Genomic DNA, 18952 nt, shown 5'->3' on the forward strand with positions numbered 1-18952 from the left:
GAGAGGTGTTTATTTAAATTGATGAACAGACTTTGATCCACTGCCATATATCTAATATATGTTATTGTGAATTTACTGAGCAATGGAAATACTACATCAGAATGCAATGGCGATTCCAGTAGGGTTGCAGAAGGTTTCCTGTGTCTTCTGTCTTTTATTAGTACTTCTATGCAAAACACTTATTTCTGTTTGGCTCTAATTAAATTAGAACAGAACAAACAAAAGAAAACGGATTTTTTTTATTTCATCTGATTCGAATTTGTAAAAAGAGCTCAAATTAAAGGAATAGTTCACTTCTGTCATCATTTACTCACCCTCAAGTTCTTTCAAACATGTATGAGTTTCTTTCTTTTGCTGAACACAAAAGAAGATAATTTGAAGAATGTCGGTAACCAAACAGTTGATGGATGATGGACCCCATTGACTTCCATAGTAGAAAAAAAATAAATAAATACTATGTAAGTAGTACATCAACTGTTTGGTTACTGACATTCTTCAAAATATCTTATTTTGTGTTCAACAGACGAAAGAAATTCACTCGGGTTCGAAGCAACTTGAGGGTGAGTAAATGATGACAGAATTTTCCTTTACTAATCCTTTAATGTTGAAATATCTGTCATAAACTCGCCAGTCAGATGAGCAGAGTGGTAATAATATTCAAAAAGGTCGACCAACATAACCTTTTTGTTATTAAAGTCTACTGTTATAGTGTGGATGAAACCATTGAACTAGTTGCACTGAGAAATTTCAAATGATATCAAACATTTGAAGTGTAGGTCAAGTCACATTTATTTATACAGATTTATCAAAGCGGCTTTACAGAGATAACAGGAAAATAATGCAAAAAAGTTTGTTTCCAGAAGGAAGTAGCGTCATAGTCCAGCTTCAAGGACAAGTTCGGTATTTTACACTGCTACACTGCTTTTCGGTATGCTACCACAGAAACCGAAAATTCTCGGGCCAGCAGCATTTGTCCAAATTTCAATCTTAACCATTGTATTTCATCAGAAACGATCTGAAAACAGGGCTTTAAGTGTAAAATACCGAACTTGTCCTTTAAGTAAGTTCAGTGATGTTTCATTTTTGTTTAAAAAAAAGTTATTAATTTAGTTCATTTATATATATATATAGCCGCTCTGGAGAAAACTGTGATGTCATCGTGCAGCTCAGTTCAATTCTCATATAATGGTGTCAGTGCAGGCAGATCAATATTATTGTTGAATATTACATTTAATGTTAAATTTAATATCCCCAATTTAGCAAGCCAAGCCAATGGCAACAAAGGTGGAAAAAGGCGATTCCTTTTCGATATGTTTGATATATCAAAAATATATCAAATATATGCAAAGTTCCTGGGGTTTTTATAACCTTATTATAACCTTTTAATTCAATATAAGCTCTATCGACAGCTTTTGCGGCATAATGTTAATTACCACAGAAAATAATTTTTACTCATCACTCAGTTGAAAAACAAATAAACTCATCCAATACAGAAAAGTTTTTAATTTTTTTATTGTTTGGAATTGATCAGTTCAATTTGAACTAAGAGACATTTACAATTTACAGAGACAAAATGAAATGTTGATCTCATTATTTCATAGCAAAGAAAATAATTTGTCATCCATCTAAAAACGTCAATAAAACTTTTTTTTTACACTTTTTTTTAACATTTGTCTTTCCAAATATCATTAGACCATTACATTTAAAAAAAAAAAAAAAATCAATAGAAATACTGTGCATGATTTACATAATACAAACAATCCATCTTGTTTTTGTTTAAAAAAAAAAAAAAAAAAAATCAACATTATTAAATGTAAAATAAAAAATTCAGTAAGTCAGTTACCATGGCAACAGAAACTGATTAATGAAAAGTGCCAAAGTTGCTGAAAAGATTGCTGGTCACAGTTGAACTCAAGGCGCTGTGAAATGAGATGGACTGGGTTCTTGACTCCCATGAGTATTATCAATATTCTCCTATTGTTCCATCAACTTGTTTCTATTAAAAGACACAACGTTTTACATGTCATCTCAAATACACTTATCCTCATTCAATAGTATTAAACAAAATGAAACCATGACATGGAAATTATGAGATGGATTTGAACAGACCCTTGTTTTGATTCACACACAAATACATATTTTTCCTGCACTTACTTTTTTGTTCCTTAGTGAACGTGATGTGCGAGTACACAAGACTGCCAGCAATGCTATTGGGGGGAAAAGGTAAGAAAAGTACAAAAAAATTAATGTATGGGTTATACAGATTTACATTTTGAATTCTACCTAAATTTTGTTTTTATTCACATTTAATATCTTAATTATTTCTTCTAAATTCATGTTTTCTGAGAAAATCCAGAATTTGTCAATGTTGCCGCAACTTGATCATTCAAGGAAAAGACATCACATTTTGTAGTTTTTTTTTTTACAGTCCTTTCATGAGAATGAATGACCCTCATACTGAGATAAAATTCTGTGGCTAAGTTTCTTCACTGTCATTTTACAATGGACCTTTTTACCTGATGTTTAGGCCGATAAAGTTAACCCAAGTAAAGATGTAATCTCCACCAAACACCATCCCGATGTATGTCACTAAGATATTCTGTTGGGTTGGTTAAAGGAAACACAGTTAACTCTTAATTGATCATATTTACAGTACACTTCTCAATCGCCAAGATTCAGTGAATTACCAACCTTGATACAGCCAACAATTGTAGTCGTCAAAGCGGAGTTATAATGTGTGCATAACATAATTGAGTACATGAGTATAAACCTGCCAAAACAACCAATGACATTAGAATCACAAAAAAGAAAAAAGAATATCAGTTTTAACATCTCAAAAAATTACAAAAACAAAAAACAGCTTAAAGGTGAAGTATGTAGTTTCTGCAACACGTAGAAAAGTACAGCATATTTAGTAAACGCCCCTTTCGCACGTCACTCAAACACTACAAACACAACTCTTATGGGTGCTTGTGCAGCCACGTCTCAACCCTAGACTGTAAAAAACAATGGACGTAGTGTCCGTGACATCACCCGTAGGTTTCTGAAGAGCATTTTTGTAGCCCAAAGTGGGCGGAGCCGGCCGTCGCCATCTTGGCAGTGCGTTACCGCGCGTCACTCCCGGATAAACGAAAATGGGCAAAGAGGCGGAATTATCTGAGGTGACATGACGCTAACAGCCAACAGACAAACGGCTAGTAGTAACAGCAGCCACAATCCACCTGTCACTCAAGTGGCCACGCCCTTAATTATGCACAACTTTAAGGCTTAAAGAGGTGGTATAATGCCCTTTTCACAAGATGTAAAATAAGTCTTTGATCTCCACAGATCAAAGACTTGATCTGTGTCAACTCATGGGAGTCAAGAACCCAGTTGTGTATGTGAAGTTTTAGCTCAAAATACCCCACAGATTTTTTATATAGCATGTTAAAATTGTCAATTTTTGAGGGTGAGCAAAAATGCACCGTTTTGTTTCTGTTCCTTTAAGTACAAATGAGCTGCTGCTCCCGGGACAGAAGGGCGGAGCTTCAACAGCTTGCACTCACACAGACATGCACTGAAAACTTTTAGCCTTTTATGTTCAAATCGGATTCAGACAATGATGGAGAGACTCAAGAAGAAGTGACAACATGTAGAATGCAACAGGACATTTCTGAATGGTTAGTTGATGAATTTATGTAGCTTATGTGTAGTTATCTTCTAGTCATTGATTAGCATATTCTGTCTGGATAATCTATAAATTGTGTTCTGGGGGCGGGGTTTATGTAAATTTTAGGGTTTGTGATGTCACTAACCCTGGAGGAATGTTGTGTAGTCCCTACCAGCCATTTGTTGTAGTCCTTAAAAAGCAATTTCTTTAAAAGCAAATATCTCCCTTTGCTTTGAACTCTGAGCGTTGTAACTTTGCAGATGTTGTTTATGCTCAAACAGCAATATTACACACTAACTAAAGTTAAAAAAGTAATTAATAATATCATAATTAATTTAAACGGATGAGTTATAAAAAAAATTCACCTCCCTCACAGTTGTCATGAAGGACAAAATAAGCTATATAGACCAAAACCACTTTTTGTACCAGGTTGTAAAAAAAAATTCTGCTGTAAAGTTGGGCATTTTAACATGGGATTGACTCTCTTTTGGAGCCTGTCTCTAGTGGCCAGTCGATGAACTGCAGTTTAAGTCACTTGTTGGATTCAAGAGAGAGGTTGCCGCTTGGTCTCAACAGGTAAAAATAGACTACTTTCAATAAAAGGTCCAATATATTAGGAATCATTTAGCTGTGTTGCTATTTGTCACGAGTAAGCAGTTGAGTAGGATAACACTGTAGAGCAACTGTGACTTGTAAGTAAAGAAAAAGATTAGAAATATCAGACTTACCCCATGACACAAGACAACACAAACTGAATCGCAAAGAAAACGTCAGTCCAACCATCATACTCCAAAGTCTGAAAATTCACAAGAGATCATATTTATTCTTTTTATTGGTTTTTATGTACATTTTCTTAAAAAGTCAAGCAGAATTTAGATCTATTTTTCCAACTGTCCTTCATTTATCAAAACATTTAGTGTAATAAATAAATATGTTTATTTATTAAAATTCTTACTTTCTGAATGTCTCCAGTTAAGTATGCTAAAATCATAGTGGGAATAATCATGAATAAAGCATTGTAATACAGCAGCCCATATTTTCCAAGTTCCTGAAATGCAAGGAGGGGAAATCATTTGGTAAAATAAGAGAAAAATTAACCAACATTTTTAACTAGACTTTATTTTAGACTAAAAATGGGTTAAAAGAAGGGGGTCAGCAGGTCTCTGATGCAGGTGCCAAATATCATATTTACACATTGATTGACAAGAATTCTAAAGTAACAATGTATTCTGTCCAAATAAAATATCTGTGATATTTAAAAAAAACGAAAACATACATTTTGTAGACCGACTATTTGGCTGGGCTCATGAAAGCATGAAATGGCTTACGCCTAGTCCTAGACTAAAATGCATGTTTGTGTCATTTTAACGGAAAGCAACTGGCACTTACATATCTTAAAATATGTTAGTGTCATGGCTTTTTCTCTAGAAAAAGGCACATTTATAAAAACTACTCAAATGTCCAAACTAAACTGGACTAATTCTGGCTTAATCAAAGTCTGTGAAACCAGGCCCAAGTGTTTAATTCAGGATTATTGGGCCATTTTTTCCCCGTCATCCCCATGGCGAACATGTCCTAATTTAACTGAATTCACCCTAACTAAGTAATAAATAAAGATGACAGAATGTACAGTTTCCATATACACATATTAAACACTTGTGTTTCATAGTCTGAATACATTTATACAAAAGGCATACTCTTTCTAAACCAGAACATCTGATGAGATATTGGACTTGAAGCCTTGTTCACAAAACTAGGCTTAAGGGTTAAATTACCTTGGAGTCCAGTTTTTGTTTCATATAAGCCCCATTTGCAGCAGTCAGAATGTTGTTAAGTGTAATGAACACATATCCATGGAGGTCAAAAGCTAAATCTGTGCTGTGAAAGTAAAATAAAGGCAAATTAATCTAAGTAACAAGCCATTTCTTAGATTTCAAAAGAACCGGCACTGTTCATAAATACTCCTAACACACCGCAGAGTTGCGATTACATTCATAAACAGGTGAAAATAAACTGGTTTTCTGTGAGGTCCAGGAATTAAATCTCAAATGCAATATTTTTATCGAGTTTTCATTTGAAGCTACCTTGCAGCAATAAAAGCTCCTAGGATCATTGTGAATACGGTTGCCTTTATGGACCATGAAAACGTCTTTCTACAAATAGAAAAACAACAAACAATAAATGTGAGTGTAAATCTCACATCTCGTACAACTTGAACTGGGTCAACTGCACACTGATACAAAAGCAGAATCATACTGTGGAGACATACTTTAGGAGGTAACCCTCAAACAGCATCGTAAATAAAATGGAGAATCGCCTGAGCACAGTAAACATTGGAAGACTGCAAAAGAGATCATACAGCATGTTATATTAGTGTACATTCAGTATATAATAATAACAACAACAGCTGTGCATGAAAGTTTACAAAAGTTTTGAAGCTTTGTTTTCTTTTCTTCAGAATACCACACTTACTTCAGTTGTTTCGTTCCAAACAGGCCTGTTAACTGATTTCCCACATACAGAAAGGGAAGTGGAAATACCTACACAGTAAATATTGTGAGAAATGAACTTACAGTGTGTATCTTCAGAACGTGAAAACTGAAGTATAGTTTGGCCTTGAGTGTGCTCAGACCTACCTTATGAGGTACATGCCATTCAAAATCTGGGAAATCGACCACATTTAATGATTTTGCTGCGAGCAGCATAACAACAGTTGCAAACATCTGCAAAAAAACATAATGAACTTTCATCAGCTACTGGAATCGAAGTGCTAAATGTATGTAAAATATATGTTTAATAAACAAAATGCTTGATCCCAGACAGCAACATAGTGTCGCCCAGGTCCGGCCCACATCTGGGCCTTGTGGAATCCACTTGTACCAGATGTGGGCCAGATCTGGGCCGGCACTATGTTGCTGTCTGTGATGTCACAGTTATTAAAACACCAAATACTGCAAGTAGGCCTATGTGTGAATGAATCTAACAGATTATGAAAGCTAAGTGCTGAACATGTACATTCCACCTTATTTCTGAGAGCATTCGTTTCTATTTAGATGAATATTGAGCAAGTCAATGTAGTGGCATGTCACTAAACTAAAGTGCAGTTAATCTCAGAAAACCTGACAAGAAAATGTCTTATTACACAGTTGCTTGGAACATCCTGTGGTCAATCGCAGGATTGAGCAGTCAAATATTTCAGTACAATGAACAATCTGCAGTCTCTCTCTCTATATTCAAACACAGATGAGAAGAGGTAATTGGCACCATTTTATGTCTTGAAACAGATACTGACTGTGGCCTTTGACTTTAGTACTACTGTCGTGATAAACACCTAGGCTAACTTTGCTAACTTTGCTCCAGTTAAAAGAAGAAAATGAGAAGATCGCTCAGAAGAACAACAAAACAGGAGGCTAAATTTACTAAGTCGGCTTGGTACTTCTGGAAACTTATTCTTGGTACTTTCTACACATTACTTGATTGGCTTGATTGGATTGCAGATGAATAATGCATAATGAATAATCTAATATTATATTGTTGCAATGGACTAGTTATCTTAGCATAAGCTTCAAGATAATCAAATAATTTCATATAAATATAATTTATATATATATATAAATAAAATAAAATAAACGACTTCATACAATAATTAAATGGTTTCTTACAATTTTTATGCATTTATGAAAATGTAAATGCAAAAAAAAAAAAATAATGGATCTAACTAATAGGCTTCGTGAGATTCACAATTAACACACACTGAAGACCTAACACAAATGATCAGAAATGTAACCGCATGAGCAATAACATTCTTACCTGGCCAATTCCCAATGCTAAAGAGGAAGGAAATCTGAGTGGGAAAACACAGAATAACAGTGCACAAAATAATAAACATCTTAATGAAATACATATAGAGCGCTCAATTACTCGAAACGATTAATATGTCTAAGTGTCCACACTAAGCAAATAGTTTGTCTGTTTAAAAGACTAAAAATCATAATACGGGAGATTAGATTACATTAGAGTAAAACAGTAATGTATCAACGTGTTTGCATATGTGCTAACAGCAGCTATGACCAAGCAATATGTCATATAGCAAAGGTGAGTAAAAGGAAAAATCTTGCGAAACACAGAGTTTACACGGTCAGATCCATCACTATACTTTCTCGGTCACATCTGGTAATAAAACACACCTATTGAATATGAATGTGCTGAAAGAAAACATGAATGAATATGATTGCGATTCATTACCTGTAATTAGTAAGAACACTCTTGTTAATGACAACAATGACAAAAGAAGAGATCCCGTAGAAAACTGCAGCAAATAACTTCAAAAATAACGCAGATTTGCCACTGCTTTCTCCTAGCGAAACATTATCTTTTGCGTTATTCTGAGTATATCTCGCAGAGTGAACTTTTCGTATGTCCGCCATGTCTACCTGATGCTAGTGTTTATCGGAGGAAAAGGTCCAATTACTTTTCTGCACAATAAAGTGTTCCCTTCACCCGTTCACTAAAGTTTTAAAGGGACAGTGTTCCACCCACCATTTTCACATTTCCGGGTGTGGAACGCGGAAGCGGGGCCGTATCGCCAATCGGGTCCCTGGTACTGTTAATGGACCCTTTTCACATCTCTGGGGTTCTCAGAAGTGGATATCCTCATAGTTTGGTAAACTTCTATAGCAGTGAACAGGAAACTACTGCAAATGTTTTTGTTTTTTTATTCCCATTTGCTCCAATAGCAAAATGATTGCATTATTGCAAAACATTATTAACAATAGCCAGCAGGTGGAGCTAAAGCACCTCAAATATGCACTGCACACAGTAGTTGAGTGGTAAACCACATTTTGCTTACAAAAACCTCATAAGTGAAGAGTAGGCCTACATATTTGTGCATATAGTGATTGATCTTTTGATCTTTTAAAAAAAAAGTACATGAGCTATTTGTCACACTTTCGCTAACATTTCTGAGGGTAGGTTTATTATTATTTTTGTAGGCACATAACTTCAACTCTTGCCTACAAAAAGATACCGTTTATTTATATAGCAGCCTATATTTGTTGGCTTTTCAGCAAAAATTAAAACAATGAGTCTGAAACATGTAGAAACATGTAGAAGTACAAAAATATAAAACCTAAATTTGACTGTGTTTTACTATTTAATTTGACATTTTCTCACTGTATAGTAAAGTATTTTTCCTATAAAAATTACAAGAATTTTTGCAGTGTTGGTCGCGAGTCATTTTAAGGGATCCCCTGGTGGTAATGAGGTAATTTTGTCATTGTGTTAAACTGAAACCAAGATTAAAAACTGCAGACCTGTTTCAGACCATTCAATCAAGTGTACCCCATTTGTCTGCAGGATAAGGGCCCATGTGGATTTATGAGCTGTAAGAGGCAAAATCCTAGATTTAATCTGCTGCCTGTTTGAAGGAATGTGGCCCCCAGACCCCAATTTTCACCTCGGTATCACTGCTCTTACAACAGCTCACACTCGTCGGGATGTGTGATCCTGTCATAGGGGGATGGGTGTGAGTGTACTTGTGCTTAGTGTTACTGGAGGGTTCTCTTACGAGAGGTCTCTCGTACTTGCGTAAGAATATCTTACGCTAGGGGAAAACCTCTTTTCCTCGAGATATTGAAGCCAAAAATTATCCTTAATTTTGCAATAATGTAAAACGCATTGCAGCAGCATGCAGACATGGGCGAGACAGCTCGCGCGCCCATTGGCTGCTCTGCGGCAACTGCACCAGCCTATCGATAGAGGCTCCTCATGACGTCAGAACCAATGAGGGCGCTTCGCGCCCAATACGTCATGTCCCGCCGAAATCGGGTGGGGCCAGGGCTATAAATACGGCCCAGAGAGGCTGGTTTGGTCAGTTTTTTTATCTCTTCAGCGGGCTCACGCATCGCTGGATCCTGAGAGGAAGCCGCGCCGTCTGATTACAAGCACCCAGCGGGATTACTCTGCATCTGAAGCTGCCGGTCGACAACTCGCCGCCTTCAGTCGCCGTTCCTGCTGACGCTTTCTGGCGTACATATCCTTTTCTCTGTTACTGTGTTTTGTGTATGTGTGTGTGTTCGCCGCCGCGACACACACTCTCATTGCACTAAAAGAGCCGGACGTCTTTTTCAAGACGCCCCTTTTTCCCCCCAACCCGCAAAGCTCGCCGGTGCGCCCGCTTGCCTTGCCTGCTTGGAGGATGATACCTGCTCTCCCTCTGTTCGAGCCGCGCAAACCGCGCCGTTCACAGGGGATGTCAGGAGCGGACGGTCACGGGGCTAGCTTTCTCTCTCCCTCTGTTCGAGCCGCGCAAAATGCGCCGTTCACAGGGGAGGCTGGAAGCGGACGGTCGGGGTTAGTTTTTCTTTACGTACAAGAAAGCTACCCTGCCTCTGCGCCCCATTCACGCGTCAATCATGACGCTCTTATATGCTCGTGCATCTGAAAGCCTTTGTGTTCCCCCCCTGTGGCTCAGTGGCGGAATTTTTGTTTTTTCACACGAGAGACCGGGGTTCGAATCTCGGTCTGACGGCAGATTAATTATGCCTCCAATGCTTCGCTCTGTCAGTTCCCTGAAAGGCGACTGCAGATGTGCATTTTGCAGCCAACGAGCGCCTTGTACAACCCGCTCGCCTGCACCCAAACACCGTTTCTATGGTTCCCGTGCGTCACTGGCGAAAGGAGAAAAGAGCGTTAAAATGTCCCGCCGCGGCTGGGCCGAATTCTATTTCTCATACATTTCTCATTCCCCTCTGAAGTTCAGGCGACTGGAAATGTCATACTGCAGTGAGCGAGCCTGTTGTAATGCACGCACGCCTGCAGACAAACGCCAGCATGTTGACGCTCTCTGTTTCTATGGCAACTTCTCGCTCGTTCAGTTCCAGTAAATGCGACTGTTCCAGTGTATTCTGCAGTAAACGAGTCGGCGACACAGCCCGCTTGCCTGCACACAAACGCCGCTTTACGGCTACCCAGATAAATCCCATAGAGTGTATTTTCTGGTGTTCCGGCCACGGCCGATGGTGTTATGAGTGTGGACGAAATGCCCACTGCCCAGTGCTCATTCCTACACAGAAACACAGGTTTCTCTGATAATACTCGCGCTATATAAAAGCCTTTGTGTCTTCCCCTGTGACCCAGTGGCAGATTCTCAGATTTTCACGCGAGAGACCCGTGTTTGATCCCGGGTCTACCGGCAAAAAAAAAAAAAAAAATGTTTATGCCGTCAATGCTCCCTCTGTCAGTTCCCTGAAAAGGCGACTGCAGATGTGTATTTTTGCAGCCAACGAGCGCGTTGTACAACCCGCTCGCCTGCACCCAAGCACCGTTTCTATGGTTTCCGTGCCACTACCTCCATTCTCACACATTTCTCTGGAAATGTCAATATTGCAGTGGACGAGCCTACTGTAATACACGCACACCTGCAAACAAACGCCAGCATGTTGACGCTCTCTGTTTCTATGGCAACTTCTCGCTCGTTCAGTTCCAGTAAATGCGACTGTTCCAGTGTATTCTGCAGTAAACAAGTCGGCGACACAGCCCGCTTGCCTGCTCACAAACGCCGCTTTACGGCTACCCAGATAAATCCCATAGAGTGTATTTCCTGGTGTTCCGGCCACGGCCGATGGTGTTATGACTGTAGACGAAATGCCAACTGCCCAGTGCTCATTCCTACACAGGAACACAGCCCGTCGCACAGGGCTCGCGCACATGAAATCGACCCAGATCGATTGCGCATTAAATGTGGTAAATGTGCCCACTGCCCAGTGCCCACAAACACTACGTTCTGCATGTCTCAAGGTTTCTGCAAAACGAAACCAACATGCATTCGCTCTGCTCAGGCAGACAATGCTCTCAGTGTTGTAAATGTGCCCGCTATCCCACGCCCACATTCACACATAGACATGACAGGTCTTACGGGACTCGCCCAGCCCTCCCCCTCTCGGTTGACCACCGCAGAGGAGTCGAGCGCGGGCAATCTGCCCGCTGTTATCAGCGCGCCCCCTGCCTCAAATGTCATAAGCGCGACGCTTATGTTGCAGCACACTGAAGCCCCTCTGTCGCTGAGCGACCAGAGCGCGCTTCGCATTCAACCCCTAGCCATTCGTGCAAACGCATGGGCAAGGCTACCCGGGGTTTCGAAGTGGGTGCTAGACATTATAGAAAGAGGCTATTCGCTACAGTTCGGTCGACGCCCGCAACGCAGAGCGGCGCGAATCGATACTACGGTGAAAAAGGAAGTAGCACACCTACTTCGGGCCGAAATAGCGAAGTTACTGAGCAAAGGGGCTATAGAACCCCTATCACAAGCTCAGAGCGAAGGGGGCATGTACAGCAGATATTTTCTGGTACCCAAAAAAGACGGGGGTCTCAGACCCATTTTTAGATCTAAGACGACTAAACAAAGCACTTCTGAAACGACGGTTCAGAATGCTCACGACCAAGAAAATCCTCTCGCAAATTTGCCAAGGGGACTGGTTCATGTCGTTAGATCTGAAAGATGCTTATTTTCAAATACAAATAGCGTCACGTCACAGGCGAATTTTGAGATTCGCCTTCGAGGGCCAGGCATATCAGTACACAGTCCTGCCATTTGGCCTATCCCTGGCACCTCGCGTATTCACGATGTGCATGGATGCAGCGCTCGCACCCCTCAGGCTCCGAGGCATACGAGTGCTGAATTATTTGGACGATTGGCTGGTTCTAGCTCGATCACAGTCGGAGCTCATAGAACACAGGACCATATTACTCGATCACCTCGAGAATTTAGGTCTCACAGTCAATTGGGCAAAGAGTTCACTGTCTCCCAGTCAGAAAATATCTTTTCTGGGCACAGATCTGGACTCGCTGTCTATGACAGCACAGCTGTCGCCGCAGCGCAGACTAAGTATTCAGCGCATGACAGAGATTTTTCGCCACGGCGCTTATTTAGTCCCGCTCAAAAAGCTTCAAAGGATGCTGGGTCTCATGGCTTCAGCATCCTCAGTGCTTCAGCTGGGTCTGCTTCGCATGTGCCCGCTGCAGTATAGGTTGAAAGCGCGCGCCGCGCAGAGCTTGGACCTCCGGTCTCGCGCGCCTCAAGGTCGATCAGAAATGCGTCGCAGCTCTGAAACCTTGGACAGTGACCGACTGGTACCGGTCAGGTGTAAGCCTGGGGACTTCCTCGAGTGTGAAGGTGGTGTCTACGGACGCCTCAACCTCGGGATGGGGAGCGCTGCTCGAGGGCAGACCGTTATTTGGCCAGTGGTCAGAACGGGAAAAGCTTCTGCATATAAACTGCCTGGAAATGATGGCAGTCGACAACGCGCTGATGCGCTTTTGTCCTCAGATAAAAAGACACCACGTCTTGGTCCGTTCGGACAACATGTCACTGGTGGCTTATATAAATCACCAAGGAGGTATCAGATCCAGAATCCTTCACAGGCTGACGGAACGCCTCCTGGTCTGGGCTCAGCACAATCTGCGCTCGCTCAGGGCAGCGCATGTGCCCGGCCATCTGAATGTGGGACCAGACAGACTGTCCAGAAACAATCTGCCGACAGGAGAATGGTCTTTACATCCACAGACAGTCAAAATGCTATGGAGGACATTTGGCAGAGCGGAAATAGACCTATTTGCGTCTCAAGAGAATGCTCATTGTCAGGAATTCTTCTCCAAGAGCAGGGATGCGCTGGCCCCGCTGCCCGCTCTATGCGTTTCCCCCTGTCACGCTCCTACCCCAGGTGTTAGAGCGAATCAGGGAGAGCGGATGCCCAGTGCTACTCGTCGCTCCATTTTGGACAAACCAAGTCTGGTTTCCAGTCCTGATGCAGCTGACGAGTACCGCCCCGTGGCCGATACCGGTGAGGAGGGATCTCCTCTCGCAGGCGAACGGCTCGATCTGGCATCCTCGCCCGGAGCTTTGGTCCCTACATGTGTGGGCCATCAACGGGTACCTGTTAACCTCCCAGCGGGAGTGTTAAACACGATCACGCAGGCTAGAGCTCCATCTACGAGGCGGCTCTATTCCTCAAAATGGTCTGTGTTCACTAGCTGGTGTACAGCGAGTGGCACTTCACCCTCACGCTGTGGGGTGCCGGAGGTTCTCTCCTTTTTACAAGAGCTTCTGGATAAGGGCAGAACCCCATCCACGCTCAAAGTTTATGTGGCAGCCATAGCAGCGTTCGCTGAACCACCGCTTGGCCAGTCATTAGGAAGGAACAATCTGGTCATTCGCTTCCTTAGAGGAGCTAAGAGGCTGAACCCTCCCAGACCACCCTCAGTTCCCGTTTGGGACCTTTCCACGGTTCTGGAAGCCATGAAAGGTGCCCCATTCGAGCCAATACGGTCAATAGACCTGAAACTCTTGTCTTTCAAAACAGTGTTTCTTCTGGCTCTCGCTTCAGTGAAGCGCATAGGGGATTTGCAAGCACTCTCAGTGAGCGCGACGTGTATGGAGTTTGGGCCGAATGACTCGAGAGTCATACTCAAACCAAAGCACGGATATGTTCCTAAATCCCTCAACACACCGTTTAGGGCACAGGTTATCTCCCTGTCGGCCCTGCCGGTATCTGAAGAGGAAGGGGATGCAGGCTTCCTTTGCCCGGTCAGGGCGTTAAGAGCCTATGTGTCTCGCTCATCTGTTTTCAGACAGACGGAGCAGCTCTTTGTTTTGTTCAGCGGACGTTCTAAGGGACTAGCTGCATCAAAACAGAGTCTATCCAGATGGATAGTTGATGCTATAGCGCTAGCTTACACATCCAAGGGCCTGCAATGCCCGATAGGTGTCAAAGCGCACTCCACAAGAGGCATGGCCTCGTCGTGGGCTTGGTCCAGTGGGATTGCCTTGCAAGATATCTGTATGGCGGCAGGCTGGGCCTCCCCGTCTACATTTATAAGGTTTTATAACCTCGAGGTTCCCGCTTTGCAAGCTAGGTTGCTCTCGGTTTAATTTTTCAGTATTGCCCGCCCGATTCTATCGGCTCGGGATGCTGAAACTGCTAGAGCGTCGATCACTGATCGCCTATATACTTCTGTGGGCAATACGTTAGTCCCCCATATTTACCAGTCCAGGCTGAGTTCGCCCTGGCTGTGTGGAACACTTGATATAATATGCTCTTATCAGAGCTCAATGTTACAGGAATGATGCTATTCTAGCCCCTCTTCCCGGATTCTCTGTGAGTCCCTTGTGATTAAGCACTGTATGAGCCCCGGGCACCTGCCCTTGGGACGTTAGTGTTATGTCTCAAGCACGCACGGCGTTTTACATTGTGTTCCCCTAGCGTAAGATATTCTTACGCAAGTACGAGAGACCTCTCGTAAGAGAACGTACTCGGTTACTAACGTAACCTCGGTTCTCTCTAGAAGAGGGAACGAGTACTTGCGTATCTTGCCGTGCATGCGTCATGTTCTGATTCGCTTCAGCGATGAAAAAAACTGACCAAACCAGCCTCTCTGGGCCGTATTTATAGCCCTGGCCCCACCCGATTTCGGCGGGACATGACGTATTGGGCGCGAAGCGCCCTCATTGGTTCTGACGTCATGAGGAGCCTCTATCGATAGGCTGGTGCAGTTGCCGCAGAGCAGCCAATGGGCGCGCGAGCTGTCTCGCCCATGTCTGCATGCTGCTGCAATGCGTTTTACATTATTGCAAAATTAAGGATAATTTTTGGCTTCAATATCTCGAGGAAAAGAGGTTTTCCCCTAGCGTAAGATATTCTTACGCAAGTACTCGTTCCCTCTTCTAGAGAGAACCGAGGTTACGTTAGTAACCGAGTACGTTTTGTTGGCGTGCATCTTAAAGATCATTTGAATTTTGATGCCACCGAATGGATTTAACTCATTCCTGTAGATGTTTTAGAGCATGGATAGGCAACTCTGGCCCTCGAGATCCACTTCCCTGCAGAGTTTAGATCAAACTCACCTGCCTGTAGCTTTAATAATAATATTGAAGACCTTGGTTAGCTTGTTCCGATGTGTTTTATTAAGTTTGGAGCTACAGTGGGTACGGAAAGTATTCAGACCCCCTTACATTTTTCACTCTTTGTTATATTGCAGCCATTTGCTAAAATCATTTAAGTTCATTTATTTTCCTCATTATTGTACACCCAGCACCCCATATTGACAGAAAAACACAGAATTGTTGACATTTTTGCACATTTATTAAAAAAGAAAAACTGAAATATCACATGGTCCTAAGTATTCAGACCCTTTGCTCAGTATTTAGTAGAAGCACCCTTTTGATCTAATACAGCCATGAGTCTTTTTGGGAAAAGTTTTTCACACCTGGATTTGGGTATCCTCTGCCATTCCTCTTTGCAGATCCTCTCCAGTTCTGTCAGGTTGGATGGTAAACGTTGGTGGACAGCCATTTTCAGGTCTCTCCAGAGATGCTCAATTGGGTTTAAGTCAGGGCTCTGGCTGGGCCATTCAAGAACAGTCACAGAGTTGTTGTGAAGCCACTCCTTCGTTATTTTAGCTGTGTGCTTAGGGTCATTGTCTTGTTGGAAGGTGAACCTTCGGCCCAGTCTGAGGTCCAGAGCACTCTGAAGAAGGTTTTCGTCCAGGATATCCCTGTACTTGGCCGCATTCATCTTTCCCTCGATTGCAACCAGTCGTCCTGTCCCTGCAGCTGAAAAACACCCCCACAGCATGATGCTGTCACCACCATGCTTCACTGTTGAGACTGTATTGGACAGGTGATGAGCAGTGCCTGGTTTTCTCCACACATACCGCTTAGAATTAAGGCTAAAAAGTTCTATCTTGGTGTCATCAGACCAGAGAATCTTATTTATCACCATCTTGGAGTCCTTCAGGTGTGCTTTTATGTGTCTTGCACTGAGGAGAGGCTTCCGTCGGGCCACTCTGCCATAAAGCCCCGACTGGTGGATGGCTGCAGTGATGGTTGACTTACTACAACTTTCTCCCATCTCCCGACTGCATCTCTGGAGCTCAGCCACAGTGATCTTTGGGTTCTTCTTTACCTCTCTCACCAAGGCTCTTCTCCCCCGATAGCTCAGTTTGGCCGGACGGCCAGCTCTAGGAAGGGTTCTGGTCGTCCCAAACGTCTTCCATTCAAGGATTATGGAGGCCACTGTGCTCTTAGGAACCTTAAGTGCAGCAGAAATTTTTTGTAACCTTGGCCAGATCTTTGCCTTGCCACAATTCTGTCTCTGAGCTCTTCAGGCAGTTCCTTTGACCTCATGATTCTCATTTGCTCTGACATGCACTTCTTCTTCTTCTTCTTCTTCTTTCTTTTTATTGGCGGGTGGCAACCGGCATTTAAGGTGCATATCCGCCACCTACTGTACTGGAGTGTGGGCCAGAAATGCAAGCATCTTATCACGATTAAAAAAAAAAAAAAAAAAAAAAAAAAAAAAAAAAAAAAAAAAAATTCATCGATCAATTAAATCCTTTTCATTAAACCAGTTTCTTTCAAAAAGTTAAACAAAGCTCCCATTATCTGCTCTCCAATTTTAAAAAGATTTTTAAGGTTCAACATATTTTCCCCAAATTTCATTAATTCCTCTTTTAATTTTATCCTATGATTTTCATATTTGACACATTCACTAATCACATGTTCAGCTGATTCCTCTCCCCTTCCACAATCACACAAACCTGAAGGGTGCTTTTTCAATAAATACATAGTTTTATTTAATCTAGTATGTCCTAATCTCAGCCTCGAAATAATGCAACTTTCTCTAGTACATCGATCTATAGATTTCCTTTTCCCTACTTCTTGCATAATATTGTATAAATGACGCCCTTTCTTCCCTTCATCCCATTGTCTCTGCCATGTCTTCATAATATTTTCCTTTATTTTAACTTTAACTTCAGCTTTACTTACTGCCACTTTTGTAATTCTGTCGAGTTTCAAAGCTTGCTTAGCCAACATATCTGCGGTCTCATTTCCCTCAATCCCCCTATGAGCCGGAATCCACAAAAATCTGACCGCTGCATTAATATGTTGCAGTCTGTATACAGTCTCATATATTTCATACACAATATCAAGTCTGCTATTAGATGATAACGACTGAAGAGACATTAATGATGATAGACTATCAGAGCAAATTAAAACCTTGGTAATTTTGTTTTCCTCTACCCACTGTAATACCCTTAAAATAGCTAACATTTCCACAGTAAATACTGTCAAATGATCAGAGGTTCTTTCCTTAACATTTATCTTTAATTCTGGAATAGTAAATGCAAAACCAGTAAAACCACTCCTAGGATCTTTTGAGCCATCCGTAAATGCAGCTATAAATGAATTATACATAGACCTTATTCTGTCCTCCACTTTTTCTAACCAGTTTCCTTTCCCATTAAGTCTTTTTATTTCTCCTTGAATATAGAAGTCTATAATTAGTGGCGAAAACAACCAAGGCGGTGTACTTGAAAAGGGAACATTAGGACTGAACTTATTCTCCTGCAATTTCATTTCAATTGCTACTTTACTAGATGTCCAAGCAAAGCATTCTCTCTTAGCCTTCCCACTTTCCCAACAAGGGTTAAGACACTTAACTGTAGGATGCCATCTTTCATTATGACCTTTTAAATTAGTCCAATAGTTCATCATCAGTTGCTCAAATCTTAAACTTAATGGAAGCTCGCCCACCTCAACTTGCAATGCACAAGCCGGAGAGGACCTTATGGCTCCACAACAAATTCTCAGTGCTTGATTTTGTATAATTTCCAGTCTCTTTAATGATGTTTTCGACGCAGATCTAAACACTATACTTCCATATTCCATCACTGGTCTTATTAAAGCCACATACACCCCTCTTAAGGCTCCTTTACTAGAACCCCACTCTATCCCAGTTAAGCACCTCATTATATTTAAAATCTTCTTACACTTTTCCTCTACTTTCCTTACCTGCTCTGACCAAGTTAGTTTAGAGTCAAATGTTACCCCTAAAAACCGAAAGTAATTTACCTGCTCAATTTGATTCCCATACAATAACACCTTACCATCTTTATCTCTCTTTTGAGTAAAAACCATCATCTTTGTCTTTTCCACTGAGAATTTAAAACCCCATGAATACGACCATTCCTCAATTAAACCTACTGCTTCCTGTATCTTCTCTTGAACTAAAATTAAGCTCTTGCCATTTTTCCAAAGGGCAATGTCATCAGCAAATAATGACTTCCCAATATCATACCTTATTTTACTAAAAACATCATTGATCATAATAGAGAAAAGTAATGGGCTTATCACACTACCCTGCGGGGTCCCATTATCTACTTTGAATTTATTAGACACTGAAGTACCAATTTTAACCTGAATAATCCTTTCAGCTAAAAAACTTTTGACCCAATTAAAAGCTCTTC

At 41.5% G+C, this 18952-nt stretch overlaps 1 protein-coding gene across 1 annotated transcript; it reads right to left on the minus strand.

Annotated features, from left to right (window-relative positions):
* Window positions 1-1781: 1781 nt before the first annotated feature.
* Window positions 1782-8210, minus strand: slc35d1b (solute carrier family 35 member D1b). Its single transcript, XM_082174083.1, has 13 exons — window positions 7895-8210; window positions 7460-7493; window positions 6286-6372; window positions 6122-6189; window positions 5919-5990; window positions 5734-5802; window positions 5425-5527; window positions 4605-4697; window positions 4378-4445; window positions 2692-2770; window positions 2517-2599; window positions 2155-2207; window positions 1782-1996 (listed from the first exon to the last, which is right to left on the minus strand). Exons 1-13 carry the CDS (start codon window positions 8074-8076, stop codon window positions 1986-1988), a joined length of 1002 nt encoding a protein of 333 aa, XP_082030209.1. The 5' UTR covers window positions 8077-8210; the 3' UTR covers window positions 1782-1985.
* Window positions 8211-18952: the final 10742 nt, after the last annotated feature.

Source organism: Leuciscus leuciscus (assembly GCF_965113295.1).
Source record: "Leuciscus leuciscus genome assembly, chromosome: 6".
NCBI lineage: Eukaryota > Metazoa > Chordata > Actinopteri > Cypriniformes > Leuciscidae > Leuciscus > Leuciscus leuciscus.

Excerpts from the sequence above, each read along its gene's own strand:
- slc35d1b (XM_082174083.1), bottom strand. The coding sequence starts at position 8,076 with ATGGCGGACATACGAAAAGTTCACTCTGCGAGATATACTCAGAATAAC. Across the intron at positions 5,991-6,121 it reads TTTGGAACGAAACAACTGAA|TCTTCCAATGTTTACTGTGC; the intron begins GTAAGTGTGGTA and ends TCTCTTTTGCAG. Across the intron at positions 4,446-4,604 it reads TAACTGGAGACATTCAGAAA|ACTTTGGAGTATGATGGTTG; the intron begins GTAAGAATTTTA and ends GTGAATTTTCAG.